Source organism: Pseudochaenichthys georgianus, chromosome 19 (assembly GCF_902827115.2).
Source record: "Pseudochaenichthys georgianus chromosome 19, fPseGeo1.2, whole genome shotgun sequence".
Lineage (NCBI taxonomy): Eukaryota > Metazoa > Chordata > Actinopteri > Perciformes > Channichthyidae > Pseudochaenichthys > Pseudochaenichthys georgianus.
In genome coordinates, this window is record NC_047521.1 from 11,444,545 (window position 1) to 11,464,982 (window position 20,438).

Genomic DNA, 20,438 nt, shown 5'->3' on the forward strand with positions numbered 1-20,438 from the left:
CATAATTACTTTTTTAGAAACCATGTTTACAATAATCACAGCCAAATTAAATCAGCAGCACATTTTTAAAATCCATCCGAAAGAATTAAGCGTTTAGTTCTGAAAAGAGTTCAGCGTGATGGAGGCTGGCTTTGTCTCACTGCTGCGCCGCTTCACTTCCCAGGAGCCTCTCTGTCTCTGATGGATAAGGAGGGTCTGACGGCACTGAGCTGGGCCTGTCTGAAGGGACATCTCCCCGCCGTGCGCTGCCTGGTGGAGAGCGGAGCGGCCACCGACCACGCAGACAAGAACGGACGCACGCCCCTCGACCTGGCCGCCTTCTACGGCGACTCGGAAGTGGTAAGAGAGAGTAAATGAACCAATGAAACAGCAGGGTATTGATCCTTAGACCTAATTCCTTACTGACCCGAAACGCCACTAAAGAGTATTTTGAGTTGTATTATATTTAAATGTTTCGTCCGAATTATGATGATTTAAAAACCGTTGTTACTGCCATTTACGACAGTTCATGTTTTTGCCATTGAGTGGAGTTTATCCCAAAGCTTGTCTCTATATTTAACCTTAGTCAGCTTTGAGTTTGATTCCAGACGGAGGTCACGGAGTAGGAGTGGGTTTGGAATTTGAATATATTTAATATAAATAAATATATATGTGTATAATTGTAGTCTTTGGATTTTCATTGGAAGGAGTAGATTACATTTGAGTGTCTTTTAACCCTTTATAGGACTGAAAACGTTTTTTTAGGTAATCTTGATTCTTGTGATCGACTGAAATTTGTTTATGGCCGACCATGAAATACCAAAAGCTGGCATCGAATGATTTCTGAGATTCATACTGTTTTTACAGGAATTGGTTCTTGAAAGATTGTATTTTTTAGAAAAACATATATATTCCTCCTCCCCTGCTGTTCTCATCACACTCCTCTGTGTTCTCAGGTCCAGTTCTTGGTGGACCACGGGGCCCTGATAGAGCACGTAGACTACAGCGGGATGCGTCCCCTGGACCGGGCGGTGGGCTGCAGGAACACGTCGGTGGTGGTCGCCCTGCTCAAGAAAGGAGCTAAGATAGGTAAGAGCAGGTAGACGGAGTAAAGAGCCTCAGCAAGGGCCTCCTCTGAAGCAGCATCATTATCCCGTAGCGCCACAATTTAAGGTTATTTGCCTGCCGTGAAATAAGATACAATTCTAGATTGTATTTGAAAAAGGTCATGCATTGGAGTTCGAGCATGAGCTGCATGAAGGGAGAATCCAAAGGGGAACACGCGCTCTGTTTTAAATACACACCTCCTGCTGGTCATTATAGAGCACTGTAGCTTCATACTGCCATGGATTCAGGTGTGTGTATCCATGTAGCTTTAACCACTTCCTACCTACTGTATGCCATCCGCCCCCCCACTGCCGCATCGTGCTGCTTCTCCTCAGCTATTTCTGGCCCCGATGTGTTTTTATTGTACTACTGTTGCCGCTGTGTTGTTTCTCTCTCTGTCTCTTTGGCTCCTCTCTCGATCACATCCTCTCTCTTTTTTCCTCTGCGGTTGCTAGGAGACAGGTTGTTATTAGCGCTTGCGATGTTTCTTTTTTGTACTTTTCTTTCTCCCTTTTTTTGTCACTTATCTTTCCGCTTCTCACTGCTGCTTTTTCTGTGTTCCTTTTTTCTCACTTCTCCTCCTCCTCCACCACCGCCATCACCTCTCTTCCTCTCTCACCTCCTCGCTGTTTCTCTCTGTTTCTCTCTCTGGCAATTCTGCCCCCTCGCCACCTACACTCCTTCCTTTGCTCATGACCTCCTCCTTCTATCCCCCCTATCCCCCGCCTCTCTCTCTCCGGCCCCAGGATGTCAGACGCTGCCCAGTCGGCCCCGAGGTAAAGCCAAGGCTGTCGACTTCTCACCCCACCAGGCATTTTGACAGCTCTATCTCCTCTCTCTGTGTTGTCTGTGTCGCTAAGTCTCGGCAGGCCAGCTTAGCTACCAAAACCTTCACAAACTGACAAATAATAACATGCAAAGGTATTAGCACTGACAGTGATGCCTAGAGGTAGATGCTATAACATCCGAGTGGTTAATGACAGCATGCCCAGCCTTCAGCCTGTGACGTCGTGTCGAGGTGCCGACCCTCCATCCCACAGATGCATGACGGAAAGCCCCCCCACCCCCAGTAACTCTTGCGTGGTCGTGATTTAGCGGAAATGCATGTATCTGTTGAGCCTCTGCACCACAGACTGAGGTGCATCGTTCATCTTCCAGAAGTGTCCTCAGTCAGATAGGACAGTCAGCATAATTCCTACCTTCACCTTTTATGTACTCTTCTTTTTCTTCTCTTTTTAATCTCTTCTCTCTTTTCTTCTTTCTTCTTTTATTCTTGACTTTCTCCTTTCAGTATTTCTTCTGTTTCCTCTCCACCACCAGCTCAGAGGACAGTGTGCACACATCTGATGTTTCCCTCCTGCTTGCTCTTTCTGTTTATCGTACCTGCCCCGTGTCTCCTTGTGCAAGATCCCCCTTCCTGTTCCTCTCTGTGGTGTGTACTGTACATGTGTCAAGGATTGCTGTTGCGCAGATACACCAAAGGCACATCAGTTTCAGTCAGGGGATCGTCTTCAGTAACACTTATCCTGACGCCGAGCCTCAAATGCACTTCAAACACATTTATAATGCTTTTTAATATGCCAATAGCTCTGTATATTCAATATAACACCTGCTCTAGAACAGTTAGTATAACACATCATAACGCTATTTTTGAATGACCTATAAGAACAAGTATCATTATAGTTTGTTATTCTTTATATTGTCTTTGTGATACATAATAATCACATTTATATTGTGATGATACATTAATATGAATGAGCAGTGGGTGCTTTAAGTGAGGGGATGAAATTCCTAGGTAAACACTATGTGTCATATCTCATGCGTGTTGTACACTTTTATTGTTTGCTTCAAGTTAAGTAAAAATAAATATCTGAAATGTCAGTGAGTGACCAGCATTTATATAATATTATGTCACTTCTGTGTAATGTGTTATAAATCATGATGATATATATGCGGTGCTATGAGCATTGATATAATAATGCACTATAAGTTTGTTTTAATGCATTTCAGACATGGGCATCATAGAAGGTGTTATAGATTTTCCAGTCACAAAACAGTCCGCTGGATTAATTGTCTTTTTTGTCGTTTTAAATACACAACAAAAGTGTTCCTGTTGTTCTTGAACACATCCCTGAATCAGTCTGACTGAACAGAAATGATATCTTTAAAAAAGAGACATGAAAGTGTTTTTAGTTATTTACTTTTTACTGTACTTTACTTGGGCCAAAGCATATTTCCAAATAATTGCTACAGTTAGCCCACCATCAATTCAAAAGGTGCTCATTCTGCACTTCAATTAAGCTCAATAAACTTTCAGCAGAATTTATAAACACTCATAATTATCTGCAAATAGTATTTGACCCAGGTGTCCCGCTGCGAGGTCACAGTGTTCTCGAGGTGTCAGCGCAGGTTTTTATAATCTCTTTCTGCAGTGGATTGCCTGTCTTTTCTCCTCCTCCATTCCCACCTTGGCTGTTGTCCTCCTCATCCTGTTTTTACTGTTGTGTTGTTGTGTGACTCCCAGTCGCTGTTTCCTGTCTCCCCTCCTCTCCCGCTTATTGCTCTGTGTCTCTCTCACTGTGTTTCTGTCTTCATCTGCTCCTCCCTGTGTTACCCAGGTCCAGCCACGTGGGCCATGGCCACCTCCAAACCCGACATCATGATCATCTTACTCAGCAAGCTCATCGAGGAGGGGGACAGCTACTACAAGGTCAGAGACCCCGGAGCTCACATTTCATGCATTGAATCAAATACGATGTGAAATATCCAAATAACATACACATTTTGATGTATAATCACTTTTTTAGGATAGTGTACTAGGATAGTCACATTTAATTTAATATTATACATTATTTTAGTAATATTTAGAAAGACAGCCCCAAAAAAGCTGCCACATTAAAGGAACCTATCACTGCCCTTAAAGTACTTTAGATTTGTGTTTTTGAAGTATACTTTGAAGCCCATACTTTTGTACTTGTGTGTAACGTATGTGTAATTCTGATACAAATCAAGAATCCCTTCTCTGCGATTGACTCCCATTCCGAAAGACAATTTTATGATAACTACTCTGTCTTTGCTTAGCTTTGCTCTATATTCTGATCATTTTCGGATGAGCATTTGATATCACTGTGAAGGGAGGATAATCAAACGTCTTCTCTGTTTGTCCAACAGAAGGGGAAGGTGAAGGAGGCGGCGCAGCGTTATCAGTATGCCCTCAAAAAGTTTCCACGCGAAGGCTTCAGCGAGGACCTCAAGACGTTCAGGGAACTCAAAGTATCGCTCTTCCTCAACCTGTCCCGATGTCGGAGGAAAATGAACGTGAGTCTCCAGAGGATTAGCTTTTGAGAGTTATCGTATGCAAACCAACCGTTTATATTCTCCTTTGTGTTCATATGTGTTGGCTGTTTGAATCTCTCCAGGACTTTGGGATGGCTGAGGAATTTGCTACAAAGGCACTCGAACTGAAACCAAAATCCTATGAGGCATATTATGCCAGAGCACGCGCCAAGCGTAGCAGCAGGTACGCTCCTTTCATCCCTCCACACATCATGATCAATTCAGTATGTGAAATATTCTGTGAAGTACGTTTTGTCTCTGCAGCTACGCTCACATTTGTGTACAATTATTGAAACTCCAATATGCTCCATTCAATTCGCATGTCAATGTTTAGCTCGATCAGACATCATGGTTTAAACTAGCCATTATTAATACATGGTCATTTACATTATTAAATCATAATTATCATGCTTACTAATGCTAAGTAATGCTATCATTTATTTAACTGTTTATTGTTGTTCACATCATGACTTTTATACACAATATTACATTTAGTTAATGACTAATAATATGATTTGAAAACCTTTTAAGAAGTACTTTAAAACCTCTATAAAAACGTTTGAAATGATGGTTAATATTTGATCAAAGGTTAGTTGTTGGCGTGTGGTCCGTCCATTTATGTAATGTTTATTTACTGTTTGGTTATCATTAATACTTTGTATGGTTTATAAGATGTTTTAATGTGTGCAACAATAGACTGTTCATAAATGATTTACTACTGTAATGTCATTTTAATTTTGTATTATCGGCTATGATACAATATCAATTAAATAAACTATTTGTTTTATAGTAAACAATATAAATATAGCGTTTCCTATAATTAGTATATTATTCTTTCCTTGGTTACCATGGAATAGTGAAGGCTGTGATGAAGTGTTTCTGACTCTCTTCACCAGACTAACCCTCATCCTCCTTTCAGACAATTCCCTGAAGCCTTAGAGGACCTGAATGAAGCCATGAGGCAGTGCCCCAACAACCGAGAGATCCAGAGGCTGCTCCAGAGGGTGGAGGAGGAGTACCACATGCTGAGCCAGGAGGAGCACCAGCAGCAGGCCCTGGAGCTGGAGCCCCCTCCCTCCCCTCCTCCTACGCCTCCCCCCGAAGACGAGGAGTCCCTGTCCCTCTGCCTGTCCATGCCTCTTCCTCCTCCCCCCGAGCCGCGCCTGGAGGACATGGAGCCCGTCCAGGACCTGTTTGAGGACGAGGACTACTTGGAGCAGGAGCTGGAGGCCATGTCCGCGTGTCTGCCCCCACCCGAGTCCCACAGCAACCCCTCCAGCCTCCCCATCATCCACAGCCCCCCGCTCTCCCCTACACACCCAGATCAGATGTACCTGACCGGGGGGTCGCCCATGGGCCAGCCCTACGAGTACCACCCCACCTCCTCCTCCATGTCCTCTCCGACCCGCGGCTCCTACAACCCCACCTCACCCTCCCTCTCCCCGACGCATCAGAACCACTACCGGCACAGCCCCCCCCACACCTCCCCGGTGCACCAGTACGGCTACAGCCCGCCTTCTATGGCTCCTGGGGGTCAGGGGATGGACCACCAGAGCCCACCGCCTTCCCCTCTCCGCCGGGCCGCTCAGTACAGAGCCAGTCCGCCTGTAGAGAGCGTGTGTATGTACAGGTCCCAGTCCGGGTCTCCTGTGCGCTACCAGACGGAGCAGCTGCCGGGCCGGCCCAAGTCCCCGCTCTCCAAGATGAGCAGCCAGCGGTCCTTCCAGCTGAGCTCCCAGCCCTCCCTGTCCTCCCAGCACCACCAGGCCCAGGGCCTCCGCCTCCAGCCTTCTATAGCCCAGATAGTGCGCACAAACCAGCCCAGTGTGATGGGCAACAGCCTGTATAGCGGTCAGATGGGCCACTCCATGGGGGGCCGCTACCAGGGGGGGTCCGTGGATGTAGAGAGCAGGTTGGTGTACCAGCCCTCGCTGGATGGACGGTCCATGCCCCAGGTTCAGGCCAGCCTCAGCTCTGGGGCCCTCTGTCAGCACGGGGGCCGAGGAGGGGTTATGGAGTCCGGCTTGTTGAAGGATGAGCTACCCCAGCGCCCCTCCTCTGCCTACCGCGCCAGCAGCGGGGGCCCGGGGGGCATCCGTTACAGCCAGACACCTCAGATCAGCCGCAGCCAGTCAGCTGCCTACTACCCTGTCTCTGAACACGTGCTGGAGCGGGTCAACGTCATGCCCCCCTGCCAGCTGGGCTCCCCCGAGATCCCACACATGGTGAGACGCCCCGTCAGTGCCAATACTACTGAGATGAAGCCGCATGTGCCCACCCCGAGGCCCCTCATCCACTCTCAGAGCGTGGGCCTCCGGTTCTCCCCCTCCAGCAACAACATCTCCACTGGATCCACCTCCAACTTAGCGCCGGGCTTCAGGCCGTCCTCCTCCATTCAGCAGATGGAGATCCCCCTGCAGGCCTCGTACGAGCGCTCCTGTGACGACATGTCCCCCATCTCCCCCTCCCAGTATCCAGGGGAATCCACCCGCTCTCGGAACACGCCCTTCATGGGCATCATCGACAAGACGGCGCGGGCCCAGCAGTACCTGCACCAGCCCACGCGCTCCAGGAACATGACGTCCATGGACTCCGCCATCAGCCCGACGTCACCGGGGCAACTGGTCCAGCAAGGCTCCACCTACAGCCCCCCCGCCTCGCTGGGCAACATCGCCTACTACAACAAGACCAACAACGCCCAGAACGGACACCTGTTGGAGGAGGACTACTATACCCAGCCGCCCTCACTGGGGAAAATGGCCAACGGCTCCCGCGGTGGGGGGGACATCCTGGAGCGGGTCAGCCAGGTGCCCACCTACCCCGACGTGAAGGTGGCCAGGACTCTGCCCGTGGCTCAGGCCTACCAGGACAACATGTACCGCCAGCTCTCGCGGGACTCCCGCTCCCAAGGCCCCACCTCCCCCATCAAACCAAAGAGACCATTTGTGGAGTCGAATGTGTGATGGCCCGCCTGTGATTGGTTGAGTGGACTCGGGTGTGTTAGTGGGAGTGAGAGGAGAAAAATATTTAGCTTGACAGGATATGATGCTGAACATTTGTGTATGTGACATGGACAAACCTAAAGAACTCATCAGAGAGAGAGAAAACGCGTAGGAGATTAGACATTATCTTAAACAAGAAGAATAACTGACATTGAGAAGCGATTCTTTCATTATCATAAACCGTCACATACGGGATAACAGGAGTTCTAATACTGAATCAAAGACCAGTGCACTTCCAAAACGTCACGTGGCACAAAGTCCCACCAGGTGAACACATCGGGTGGGACTACAGGAGTGAAAGTACTCATCATCGGACTCTTCTCGTGGACTGTATCCATCTTCTGTTCTTTCAAAGTGTGCTCTTAACCGAGGTTGCTAGTAGGCTCTATTCTATGTAATACAATATTCTATGTTCAATACTGTACATTGCTCAGAAAATAAAAATGGCTCAACAACTCAGTACTTAGAGAAAAATTACAATATTTATAATTAAGTTATATATTGTACATAGAAAGAAAAGCATAGTTTGCGTTTGAATTGTATTTGTTAACCCTGCCTTTGTGTCCCACTGCTAGTCATATGGATGAGGACATTAGACCAGGGTAAGGAGGGACATGGAACAACTCTGAATGATATACTCACCTCTGTGTCATAATAAAAAAGAGTTTGTTGTGGCTTAATGCAAGAAAATGCAGATTACTTTTAAATGTAAAATTACATTTGAAGATGTTTTGAAGTAAAATGTCATAATATAGCAACATGCCCAAATCTGATCCAACACGAGGTCTTCAAAAGTTGCGTTTTGTCCGACCAACAGTCCAAAATCCAACAATATTCAGTGCAACAAATCCTCATATTGTCATATTGTAAGCTAGAACAAAAGATGTGTTGAATTAATAGTAATATTGATATTATAATTGACTTACAATCAATGGTTTTTGACTCCCAGTTGCACAAAGTCATTAAAAACTTAACAAGAGTTTCACAAAGTGTATAAAATAATGTTAAGATCGTAAAGTCTCACTTTTATTTACAGGATAATGACCCTATCACAGACCTCATTAGCATCAAGGCTTTAATAACGTGTCCTGACATATTGGACTAGCTCCCTGTCAATAAGCAGCTTTGAATACTTGCTTACATGATGCAGAATTAATACAAACCTGGCTTGAAGATAGATTGCTATATTTAAGTGTAAATGAATGCAGGTCATATGATGCAGAGGTGAATATATGATGTGATACATGAGTATCAAAGTTCCTCTCTGCCCCCCCTCCTCTGTGACAGTCTGTTCCTTAGAGAGAGTACAGTACATATGCTAGTGATGGGCTAATATGGATTGCGCTCAGCGATTAAAAGCAAGCAAATGCATACACGACCACCGTTACCGACCTCCCCCTTCCTCCTGCATACGTTTGTGTTGTTTCTTTTTACCCACAATGCATTTTTATTCCGCCACTTCTGCACTAAAAATGCCTGTTAAGTTCTAAACTAAGGGTGCACTTTATGTATTTTACTTACTTTGTTGTTATGATTGTTGAATTCGGAGAAAAGCGGGCGTGTGATCAGGCTGACCTCTGACCAGTGAGACTATCATAGACAATAATAATATTATAATAATTATTATATGATTTACAAAGCAGTGATGAATGACAACATGAAGAGCAGCCAATGTTTTTAAACTGGTGAAGATGTATAGACTTTCTAGCACAAGTTGTATATACTGACTCCTCTCGGGTTTGTGGGTGAAGCAGGTTTGTTTCAAGAGGCAAATCATATTTAAGAATCATAAAGGAAATATCCATTAAAGTCTCTAACTAAGCCAGTCTAATCCACTGGTCTTGCACACATCTTGAAATAAGGTCAAATCTACTGCAACAAAAAAGAAAATATGACTGAAGTTTCAGCGCCCAGAAAACTCCATATTTGGAGTTTAGGTGGTGGAAAAAGTGGAATAATGAGAATATCCAAGTTATTTGTATATGTGGGAAAAGTTATAGACCATTTGTCTGTAACGTTTTATTTTGGTTTCTCTGATAAAGAATATCTAAAGAGGTTTCACCGGAGAGATGCCCTACTTATCTTTACAGAAATGAAGGTATAAACTGTATTATACTTAATTTAAGAATACTTCTAAGATGAGGGTGTATGGTTTGAAGCTGTCTATGTATATTAGTTTGCTGTAAATAGTCTTATGCATGTTATATTCTTTCCATGAGCTCGAGCAGAAACATGTATAGCGGTGTTCTGACCCTGGTGTGGTACGACGTCCGGATGAAGATAAGGAGACTGCTACTTGAACTGTCCTTATCATTTTCCTTCAACCCCACCAGACAAAAAGCAAACGGTTCCTTTTATTTTATTTTAATGTATTTGCTTGCTGAGCAGAGTTCTCTTGTCTGTAAATGTGAGCTTTCAGATCGCTGTGATAAAAAGTTTAATTAAAAACAATAAAAAAGAATGTGTTTTTATCTCATGATAACTGATTGTAATCTGTACAGTCAAACCTATGTAATGGAGAAAAAAAAGAACATATTTATAAATGGTTACCAACTGAAACACGGCCTGCATGTCAGTCGTTTATTTTACTGAATAATTGTATACATACACAGATAATTTGGTGGATTTTGGTCCTCAAAACTAAATGTAACAGCAGTGTGACGACAGAGTACCAACCTTCTGTGCAATGCGACTCCCAGAAATACAGTATGTGTTATAGTGGTTCAATCATCTTTGACCTTTCAACCAAAGTAGCAGCACCTTTTTTGCCCAAATATGGTGTTTTTCCCCTGGATATGATCAATCTAAGTCTTAATGTTTAATTGTGCACAGATTGTTAACTTATACCTAACATTGTGGATTTTCAAAATATGATTAACTCCCTCAAGTGACGTAGGCTAATGGCTTGAGGCTATATTTGCCGTTGCTCGCATCGCACACCTGAATGTCTGAAGCAAACTGTTGGTGGTTGAATTGCATTGTGGGTAATATATGCACCAGGTTTTGACAGGGACGGAGAGTGTAGAATAAACAAAGAAGGTATTTTAGATTCTGCTGCATTGTTATAGGAATGCATTGATAAACCCTGTTGACCTTTCTTAGGTAACATTAACAATTTCTAAATGTTCTTGAAGATCGTAAAGTCTCAATGATTGTAGGTTTGAAGTTTCTTGGCTGTTTTAACCATGTCTAGTATTTTCATGAACAATGGTCCTGACTTTCATGAAGAAAAACATTTTCTGATTCACCAGATATTTTCCTTCCTTGGCCTAATCTTTAAGTGCAAAGGATCAACAAGAGGTTTTTCTACAGCCTGGTAACCATCAAGAGCCAGACCCCGCCAAATTAGGTTTCAAAGTCAGGTAACATTTTATTTGAGGCCTAATACCACCTTATCAACACTTATTATTGCTGTATATAGATTCACTGCAAATGTGAAGAGAATTCAAATCAGATTCAACCCCAAGAATAAAGTAAAATGAAAGCCAAGAATGAAGGAGCATGAAGTAACAACCTGAAGACTAATGCCATGTGAATTATAAGAGAACAAAAACTAATTTGGAGTATCTAACACAACCATGAATTTGAAAATAGACAGACATTAAAGGTGCCTCCAGAAACCTAGAAGGAATCTAAAGTCCTTATTGTAGTTTCTAGTCCTTCTTCTTTTTGTGCGTGAAAAGGTAAACCAGTCCGGGCACCAGCACTATGACAACCTGAGGCACAATGACGAATTTGATGAAGAACAGGCTATAGAAGAGGCCTTGAGGTTGCACCGGGAGGGGCAGACGGTTGACGTGGTACAGTCCCATGGAGGAAATGGCCAGAGACAGAGCCCGGGGGGCCCAGGGCAGAGACCACCCTCCAGGCTTCCAGTACTGGGCCAGCCCCAAACCCAGGAGGGCCCCGCAGTCTCGAGTCAGAGAGGAGAACGGGGCCGTGTCCAAACGGATCCACTCTGCACGGCTGCACCACTTCTTAGCCAAAGTAATAGACCTGTGGAATAGATAGAAACAAGAACAATGTACAGCTTCACCTCACAGAGCTTATTATACAATGATAAGACTCATCAATACACATACATGTTATAGAAAGACTCACCAGGAGAGGTCCACTCCCAGCTGCTGCAGTCCAGCATGCAGCAGCAGAGTGCCGAGCAGCAGGCCCATGCTGAAGCTGAAGAAGAACAGCAGGGGGCGACCTTCAGGTACTCTGCGGCTCAGGACCACCCCCAGAATGAAGCCTTACAAAAGAACTCAATAGGTTAAAATCTCCAAGGAAAATACCGTGTTTGTTCTTTACTTGTATGGAAGATTACCTCCATGGTATGCTGAAATCTAATGTTAGACAATAGATCTACGTTTAACCTAAAATATGTTTCCATTCCTTTAAAACTGGTCTGAAAAGTGGATTAGACTACAGTGGGAATTGTTACAAATCAAAGAGTCCGAGGTTTTATGGTAATTATGGACAGTTTTGAGTATTTCAGTGATAATTCCATATTTAGAGTGGGGTTGTAAAAGGTACTGTCAACAATATCCACATCACATCCGTATCCATAGTCAGTGTATTACCTACAGTAGATGGCCATCGGCACACCCCTGGTTTGAGAAACAGACAGAAGTCCGCTAAGCAACGTTCTGCTGAGCATGCATCAATGTTTTTATGTACAATTATAAAGACAGAGGTGGAGGATTTTACACCTATGCCCTACACACAATCCATGTTCTAGCAGGTGCTTCAAACTGTGTTCAGACCTGTGATGGAGCCAGTGATGACCTGGTGAGGGAAGTGGGCGAGGATGAAGATCCTGGACATTCCAACGGCCACCAGCATCACCACATACAGCAGGTAGGGAGCAGCCGATAACACCACACTGGAGACGCACACATAACGGGATTCATTTGGGAAACAATAGCTCTGATGATCTCCACTTGTTTGATCTGTGCATCTTTTCTTTTTGTTTATCTGAAGTGGGCAAACCTGTGAGTCCGTGAGTGCAGGAAGGACCCCAGTGTGGACACCACGACCCACCAGACTGCTGCCGTCACCATTGCATGTCCCGACGGACTCCCTGAGAGACGGAGTTCAGCTTTAGAGCTCTGACTTTGCACTGAATTAAGTTTACGTTCTATGACTTATACAGAAATGAAAATATGTTGAATTGAATGACTGCTCACCTGGGCCTGTTTCACATGTTGAGGAAAACTGGAGAACGTTTGGTTCTCTGTTGACAAACAGACGTGATTCCCCTATCCACCAGAATGGCCTTTCTCCAAACAGCATCCTAGTAAAGAAATTAGTTCACAACACATTAAGTAGAATAATGCAATTTTATATCCATTTGGTCTGTTTTCACCAACTGTACCACATGGTGAAACAACATTACTTCAGTTAGTCTTTGTACTGTATATTAAAGATACTTTGTTTGTCCTAACATTGTTTATCCGACAATCATTTAATGCTTATTTGACTTTCAATTTTGAGTACCCTGTCCTTAAGTCCCATCTCATTCTGAACAGTTTACATCCTACAGTAACAGTTGTGCAAATAATGTGTTTTTTTTTTTTAAAGTATTTATGATAGCTATTCGTAGTATGCTCTTGTGATCCGTTACCAATGTTAAATATATTTTGTAATTGTATCTACTACAAAATGCCTAGTATGCCGAGTAATTGTACTGCTGCATATAAAGGTTCCTTTTGTATCTGTTTCACATCGGACAGTAGACGGTGTTGAACTGCAATTGCCTTGGGTCTCGAAACTGCAACGACAACTAAATAAATAATACAATTGTTTCTAACTTCATTTTTGCTTTTTTTTTTTTTTAAATGTCATAATAATGATAACGCACAATATTAGTCGGGGTATCTACCTAACATTGACACATCTGAATGTCAACAGCACGTTTAGCTTCATGCTAACATATGTTTGAGATGCCTAACATAACAAAACAGAGAAGAGAAGCTCCGCATTAAACCATGTTCTTATACACATATGTGTTGTGCCTTACCATTTAAACACCAAGTTTAACCACTCCGATATAGCTGCTACCCAAAGCACAGCTACTCCAGCTCGTTTGCTGAAGAAATATGCGAAAGGAAAGACGAGCAGAAAGGCTGCTTTGGGATCTCCAATATGAGTGATAACCAGCCATATTTTTTCTTGGCTCATCGTCCTCTTCTGGAGACTTTCAGCCATCCAGATGCCTTGGGTGTGAATGTCCTCCATGCCTGCGTCCTACTACTTAGATGTGAATAAAAATAATCAAAATGCAATCCTGATCATTAGTTCTTCAGGGGTGGCTGCAGCAAAGCTAGCAGTGCCGTCACATCACCGATAGGGGGAGCCCTATGAATAGAGAGCGCCACTTTATGGGAGACAAAGCCACAACTTTGTACTTCGATGATTTCAGTTATATTCGAACGAAGTCTAAAATTGAAACAGTTTGATTATTTAGGGATCATGCGGGTTTACGATATACATGGGGATACAAGTACAACATAGTTTCATGAATGACCGTAACGCGACGTACTTCGACACGCCCCGGTTTCGCCTCACTACGACATCGCGTTGCTTTACGTAAGGCAGGCGCTCCGGTTTCCTGGCGGAGAAGATGGCGGCTCCTGGACCGGGGGAGTATTTCAGCGTCGGGAGCCATGTCTCTTGCCTCACCTGCTTGGGCCAACGTCTGCAAGGAGAAGTGGTCGCGTTTGACTACCAGTCCAAGATGTTGACTCTGAGTATCCTTTGTTTGTTTCGAGCTGCGGCCGGCTCGCTGGCCTGCCTGGCTGCAAGGGCCTGTAGGGTAACCGAAAATGTGTCAAATAGTGATCCGCGCAGGCGTAATTGGTGGTAGCTGAGTTACATATCTTTGTCCGTTTTAAATGTGTTCCCTTCTAAGGTAGTCGCCCATCCTTATTGCATCTGTTAAAGGCATTGCATGTATTATCGGGTCATTCCAATGCTTCACGTTATCTCATTAAAAGAGCATGGGTTGTGAATCCACTCATTGTATTGCCAGAACTCAACATGGATCACTATCTGGCAACGAATCCTAGTAAGGCATCATGGCTGTTTGCTCTCAACAGGCACAAACCGTTGCTAGTTAGCAAGCTATCTGACATTCAGGGCAACTCGCCCCGGCTCACGTGCACACATTTACTCTATGTAGTGTGTGGTACCTTTCTTTTGGACAAACTAACGATTGATTTCAAAAACATAATCATAAATGGACACTGAGTTCCTATCCACGCTACAATCAAGTTGCTAGTAGCTCGGCTAACATGCTAATTGTCGGTCAACCCCACACCGCCGCTACTAACGTTAGCTCAATTAACGGTATTAGCATTCCGGAGCTTATCAGCTGGCCTTTTCCCCCACGTCTCAACCCGACCCTTGTAGAACTGTAATTGTACAGTTAATATAGGGTGAAATAGGTTACAGTTCTGTGTCATTTCAACAGAATTATAGGGGCAGATAAATCAGTAGCTTATTACAACCAACATTAGCTTGCTGGTGATCTTGTCTACACCCATTGATCGTGTGTATGTGTGCGGATAAAATGCACATTATTTAGGTGGAATGCTGGACCCACTCATGATTTACATTCATGTATATGTTTGAGGTGTAGTTAACGTCAAGTCAGTGGAGTGAACCGCCAAAGGAATGAAGTCGATGCACAGCGATGGTTTGACAGTTGGCATCAAAGGCCTTTCGGTTTGTGTGACACTTCAGTCCCTTCCAAGAAAAACTGAATCAACATGAGTCTAATTAGTTCATAGTTAAACCATCTGAATGAGATGATGAGCTAGAACAGCCTGGACATTTCTATTAAGCTTTTTTTAATGGGGTTTAGATTTAATCTAAGCATATGCAGCTCATAATGAAACCATAATGCGTGCAATATGGAAAGTATGAGCAATTTATGTATGCCACTTGAGTGAAAATGTAATGTTTTCACTGTCATAACAGGTCAAATTCTGACCCTGACTTGTTTGTTTCTATTGGATCAGTGAGCCAAAAAAGTAAAGGTCATTGCGTGAACTAATGCCTTCAATATATTGTAAATCTCACCTAAATATGTGGAAAGCCTGGCTGCTGTACACATTGCTGGAATGACATTGACGAGCCTGACAAGCCCTTCCTGTATTACAGACCAGGCACGTGTGTTCGATACCTGGGATTTGTAGGGTTTTTAGAACCCCACACTTTCATAGAAATTAATTTGCCACATTCTCCTTTACTTTGTTAAATGTGATGTACCTGTATTGCTGTTCATTCACTCACAAGTATATTTCTAGGAAAAGAATGGAGGATTTGATCTAAAAGCAAACCAGTGTGCTTTAAGCTGCCATGGCTACATTTATTTTATTTGTTAAATAATTTGTTAAATAAGTCCAGCTTCCCTTAAAGTCAGTCGTATATCACAGCAAATGGATACTTTATTTGCAGCTGGAAATAAGTGCACCCCCTTGCCTCAGTAACTGGCACCACCTCTCACCGCCTGTTAGTGGCCAGTGCTCTCCGTATCACCAGCTCCTCTGCATGTGTTCAGGTTCCTGAGGGGTCAGATGATCTCCATAGTCATGTTGTCTTGTGATGCATTGTCATGAAGTTGTGTGCCTTGACTTTAGTTCCTTCCAAGAATGTGCTTCCTCCAGCGGCAAGCCGAACCTCAACGACGTCATCCTGATCAACTTAGCCTATGTTTCTGATGTGGACATCATTAATGACCGCACCGAGACCCCACCCCCACTAGCATCTCTGAATGTTAGCAAGGTACGTCTTTCTGTCCTTCTCCTCTGTCCGTGTGATGATAGTCACGAGTGTGATGGGACTGAGAGCTGTTACATAGCAGTCAGTAGTTCTGTGGAGTCTGTCTGACTTTCCCCAAAGGGTCAGTGTGGAAGGTTCAGATTCATTCATTTGAACAGTTATACATATTCTAGTTCGATATTCATTTTAAAGTCAAATATTTCATTTAATATCTATAGTAATTCATATATTATGTTCTAATCCAACACATCTTTAACTAGAGTCTGCCAATGGTGTTAAATACATCTTTCTAAGGCTTTTTTGTTGCTTTTCTTTCATAACTAAGACTATAAAAGTATACAACTGGTCAAATATCTCCAAGGAACATGCTTGTGGGTTTTCCAGGTATTTCCTCTATCTTGTAAAGAGTTGAGAGCCTCTCCATTAGGTGAATGTGAGGATGAACATAAGCACCGCCCGCTCGTCTCAAATTGACCAAATCTGAAGGTGCATTCTGGTGAATCTATCCAACTTCAAAGTAAAATGTTGATTGATATTATCTGGCTTTTTCATTGGTCTTCAGTACCAAGGAGGATGTCTGCGTGTGAAATACGAGGCAGTCACTTAATATTTAGTGACTTTATATGGTCAGTACATGTGTACGTATATTAGAGCTTACAAGCCATAATAGTTTCTGCTAGAACGAGGCTTCAAAATGATATGCCTTTGCCGTCCTTGCTAACTTGTGATGTGATCAAGTTAGTAGAGAAATATGGACTACTGAGGATCCAGCCCCCTGAATGAGTTCATGCCAATAGAAGAAAAACGGATTATTGTCGATGGCTCTTATACTTATTAAAAAATAGACGGCTATAAAACAAACCCAGTGTTAACCCTGGTGGCATTGTCAGGGTGTTTTCTACTGAGTTAGAGCTCCTCTAAGCTCCACCCCCTTGGGAGAGAAATGTAAACTCTCATTGTTCAGGCAGTGATAGAGATCACTTTGTTGTGCAAGTATGTATGCAAATCAGATTTGGAAAATGTGTCTCACGCAGCTAAATCTTTAGATTTACCGAAAGACTTAGGAGGACAAATGTTGAAACTGTCCTGTTATTTTTGTAATATGCGAATAGAAAGCTGTTCCTGTTCAAAGCTGTCAAATGAAACACTGTTTGATGTTAACAATGCCTCTCTGCTCCACTCTCCACAGCTTGCCAATCGAGCACGGTCAGAAAAGGAGGACAAGCTGTCCCAAGCCTATGCAATCAGTGCTGGGGTTTCTGTGGAGGGCCAACAGCTATTCCAGACCATTCACAAAACGTAAGAGCTGCAGGTCGCTCAGCAGAGCACCACGTGTCGTTAAGATGAAATAACGCTGATATTGAAATGCTAAGAAAGTATAAAGTGTAACGGCTTACCTCGATTGAGAAGTCTTCAAGATCCAATCTGACCTTGACACACATCATTTAACCTCTGATAAAGACCTGATCAGAAAGGAACCAGAGGGATTTGAATGATTTTCATTAGAGCTCAACAAGTACTAATTGAAAATAATCTGACAACTCGGCAGAAACAGGCTGCTGCTTTTATCAAATGGAAAGGAGCTCTGATTATTACATATTTAGTTGGGGGTATTTAAATAGTTCAGGCATTAAAGTGCAACTGATGCAGTGTATACAGTACTCCCAGCTGTGCCTTGTTCGCGTTCCCAAACCCTGGTTGGGCTTTCGTGAATTAATGAATGACGGTGTTTTTTTCTCAAAGAGCTATTGTGTACTTAGACACAGACAAACTTTACATTCGCTCGTATTTGTTCTAACTTGCTTATTTCCCCTCTTTCCGGATGACCCAACAATATGACCTCACCTTTTTAAGCTCTGTCAATTCAGTTAAAACGTTTATTTTTTTAAGACACAATTTGACAAACGGAATTATTATTTTAGACGCTTTATTTGTTCATTTAGGATTTTGCTGACTCAAGGAGAACAAATGCACAATAGACGATAGCTTTTTAACAATCACACAATGTCTTATTTTTGTTGCGTTATTAAACGCTCCAACACTTTGCTTTAAGCAGCTGAGCAACGTCACAATCACAGGAAATGGATGTCTCATACCTCATCATTTGTTATCAAGGCATTAAACTATGAAGCTTATGAACTTTATATCCCGCATGACACATATCCTGATTTAAAATGAAATAGTCAACATAAGAGTGGACACTGTGCCAATGATAACAAAGTAATGACATTCCTACAGCGGAGTGAAAAAGAATGAAAGTGATTTCCAGTCGTGTCTCGTAGCGTTTCGAGCTGCAGGTGTGATGATCTTTCTTTCCTCTGCAGCATCAAAGACTGTAAATGGCAGGAGAAGAACATTATTGTGATGGACGACGTCGTAATCTCGCCGCCTTACCAGGTTGAGAACTGCAAAGGCAAAGAGGGAAGCGCTTTAAGTCATGTACGCAAAATAGTAAGTATGTTTCCTATCTTTACAATAATACTCCAACAATACACTTGTTCTCTTGCACCCAGAGTGCTCCAACTTTCTTGTGTGGCGCTTTTTAAGCACTTCTAGTTGAAAATGACTCGGCTTCTTTTGCTAGATAAATGCCTTATAGCCTAGCCAATAAGCATAACCTAAAGATACTCTATCTACTGTTGTGTATGTGATTTCAAAGTAAATCCTCCCATTTGGGAACAGTGTTGCATTTAGCTACAAAGGAAGTCTGAAATGATGAATTCAACATCAAAACAGTGTTGAAATTAAGTTTTGTTCTTGACCTTTAGAGCAATCAGCTAGTTGATTCAGCTTAACATGTGTCCCCTCTACCGCTAAACATACACTCGATAAAACAAAAGAAGCTTTCGGAGTTTGGGTTGAATCCGGTTAATCCCTCCCATCTTCCTCTTTGGGTGTCAAGAACTGTAAAGCACTGGCCAAGTTGGCGTTAAAACTATAAGCAAGACATACCAAACAAGACATAACACATAAAAGCACAAAAAAGTTGGGAATGAGACAAGAAAGCTTGATTGAAGCCCTGTCTGTTCGGTTTCCCATAGTTACTGAAACTGATGGACACAGCCCCCCCAAACTCCATCTTTGGAAAGCTGTAGAGGAAGTTGGTTTCAGATGCTGTTCGACCGGCAGAAAAAGCTCTTGGGTTGGCGCATACCTCCCCAGCATCAACACCCTCCATGATATTATTTGTGTGAAGTGCTATAATGTATTTCCTTCTGTCTCTGAATAACTGTTTTATATCGCGCTGAAACGCTTTGTAAAACTGTATAGCCTGCTTCACGTTGTTGCTCTCTGTACAGCAACGTCCTGATATGATTTAAATTAGATATTCACAAGATGGTGTCCCCGGTTTTTTTTTAATGTCACGGTTTCGTTCTTGCAGGTTGAGAAACATTTTAGAGACGTGGAAAGTCAGAAGTCCATGCAACGTTCACAAGCACAGCAAACACAGAAGGACTCCACTTTATCTTCTTGAGTTGGCAGCGCGGGTCGGCCGGGGAAGGCGACGCGGGGGTTTTGTTCCCACTGCCAGACTAATTCGGCATTCCTTGTCCTCAGTCCGAGACCACAAGGAGCAGCGCTGTGGGCCCTGGATCCAGAAGATCAAAATACCATTAAATGAAAAAAAAGACAAAAAAGAAAGAGGAAAGATTAAATCTTAAATTAGACTTTATAAAGAATAATTTAAACATGAACCATAAAGCAACCATAGTTTCCTTAACTAACTTGTCTCATTCTGCCCCCCCCACCCTCACCCCCCCCACCCCCTCCTGTCCCTGAAGCCTTTTTCTTTTTTCCGCCCTCCTTCCTTTGCCTTCAGTTCCATTTCAAAAAGAGAAAACTAGAGCAGTCAGAAAGGCTTGTTAGCTTTATTTTCTGTCATCGTTTCCTTTTTTGCTGTATCCATGTTCTACTGTCTGTATTTTCTGTATTTTAAACAAAATGTGACTTGAAATGCCACACTTTAAAGGACATTTTCTAAAATAAAAGTAACAAAAATTCTGACTGTAATTTTCAACAACTTTTTGAAGAACTCCTGAACACATTCTGAACAACTGTTGGGCATTATTGAGGGTGAAGTACTAAGCTTGTTTCACTTTGTGGGGTTTTTGAAAATTCAACATGACATCACTTTTCCTCGGGGGGGCATGAGGCTGTCATCAGAGGAGGTTTCTCTGGAAAATGCTCAGGTTTCTCTCTACAGATTGTTTGGTAGCCTGGTTGTGATGCAGCCAT

At 43.1% G+C, this 20,438-nt stretch overlaps 3 protein-coding genes across 14 annotated transcripts in view; 2 read left to right on the forward strand and 1 right to left on the reverse strand.

The window, feature by feature from the left end:
- tanc2b (tetratricopeptide repeat, ankyrin repeat and coiled-coil containing 2b) overlaps positions 1 to 9,900 on the forward strand; it is a 185,195-nt gene extending 175,295 nt beyond the window's left edge. For 8 of the 11 annotated variants that reach the window (XM_071206759.1, XM_034107605.2, XM_034107606.2 and 5 more), the window contains 7 exons: positions 164 to 339; positions 936 to 1,068; positions 1,833 to 1,862; positions 3,705 to 3,796; positions 4,258 to 4,404; positions 4,506 to 4,606; positions 5,342 to 9,900. In XM_071206759.1, coding sequence (XP_071062860.1) covers positions 164 to 339; positions 936 to 1,068; positions 1,833 to 1,862; positions 3,705 to 3,796; positions 4,258 to 4,404; positions 4,506 to 4,606; positions 5,342 to 7,385 — 2,723 coding nt within the window. In that variant the 3' untranslated portion in view covers positions 7,386 to 9,900. The remainder of the gene's footprint in view (positions 1 to 163; positions 340 to 935; positions 1,069 to 1,832; positions 1,863 to 3,704; positions 3,797 to 4,257; positions 4,405 to 4,505; positions 4,607 to 5,341) is intronic. The other 3 variants (XM_034107607.2, XM_034107609.2, XM_034107612.2) reach the window with 1 other exon arrangement.
- Positions 9,901 to 10,769: 869 nt separating this feature from the next.
- g6pc3 (glucose-6-phosphatase catalytic subunit 3) lies at positions 10,770 to 13,773 on the reverse strand. The gene is made up of 6 exons (XM_034107617.2): positions 13,438 to 13,773; positions 12,605 to 12,711; positions 12,408 to 12,498; positions 12,182 to 12,300; positions 11,526 to 11,667; positions 10,770 to 11,420 (listed from the first exon to the last, which is right to left on the reverse strand). Exons 1-6 carry the CDS (start codon positions 13,653 to 13,655, stop codon positions 11,078 to 11,080), a joined length of 1,020 nt encoding a protein of 339 aa, XP_033963508.1. The 5' UTR covers positions 13,656 to 13,773; the 3' UTR covers positions 10,770 to 11,077.
- A 118-nt stretch (positions 13,774 to 13,891) lies between these two features.
- Positions 13,892 to 20,213, forward strand: lsm12b (LSM12 homolog b). 2 transcript variants are annotated; one of them, XM_034107619.2, is made up of 5 exons: positions 13,892 to 14,167; positions 16,072 to 16,205; positions 17,392 to 17,501; positions 18,527 to 18,653; positions 19,244 to 19,676. In XM_034107619.2, exons 1-5 carry the CDS (start codon positions 14,041 to 14,043, stop codon positions 19,295 to 19,297), a joined length of 552 nt encoding a protein of 183 aa, XP_033963510.1. In that variant the 5' UTR covers positions 13,892 to 14,040; the 3' UTR covers positions 19,298 to 19,676. The 2 variants fall into 2 exon arrangements, with proteins under 2 accessions (XP_033963510.1, XP_033963509.1); XM_034107618.2 differs by having other exon boundaries at positions 13,899 to 14,167; positions 19,585 to 20,213.
- Positions 20,214 to 20,438: the final 225 nt, after the last annotated feature.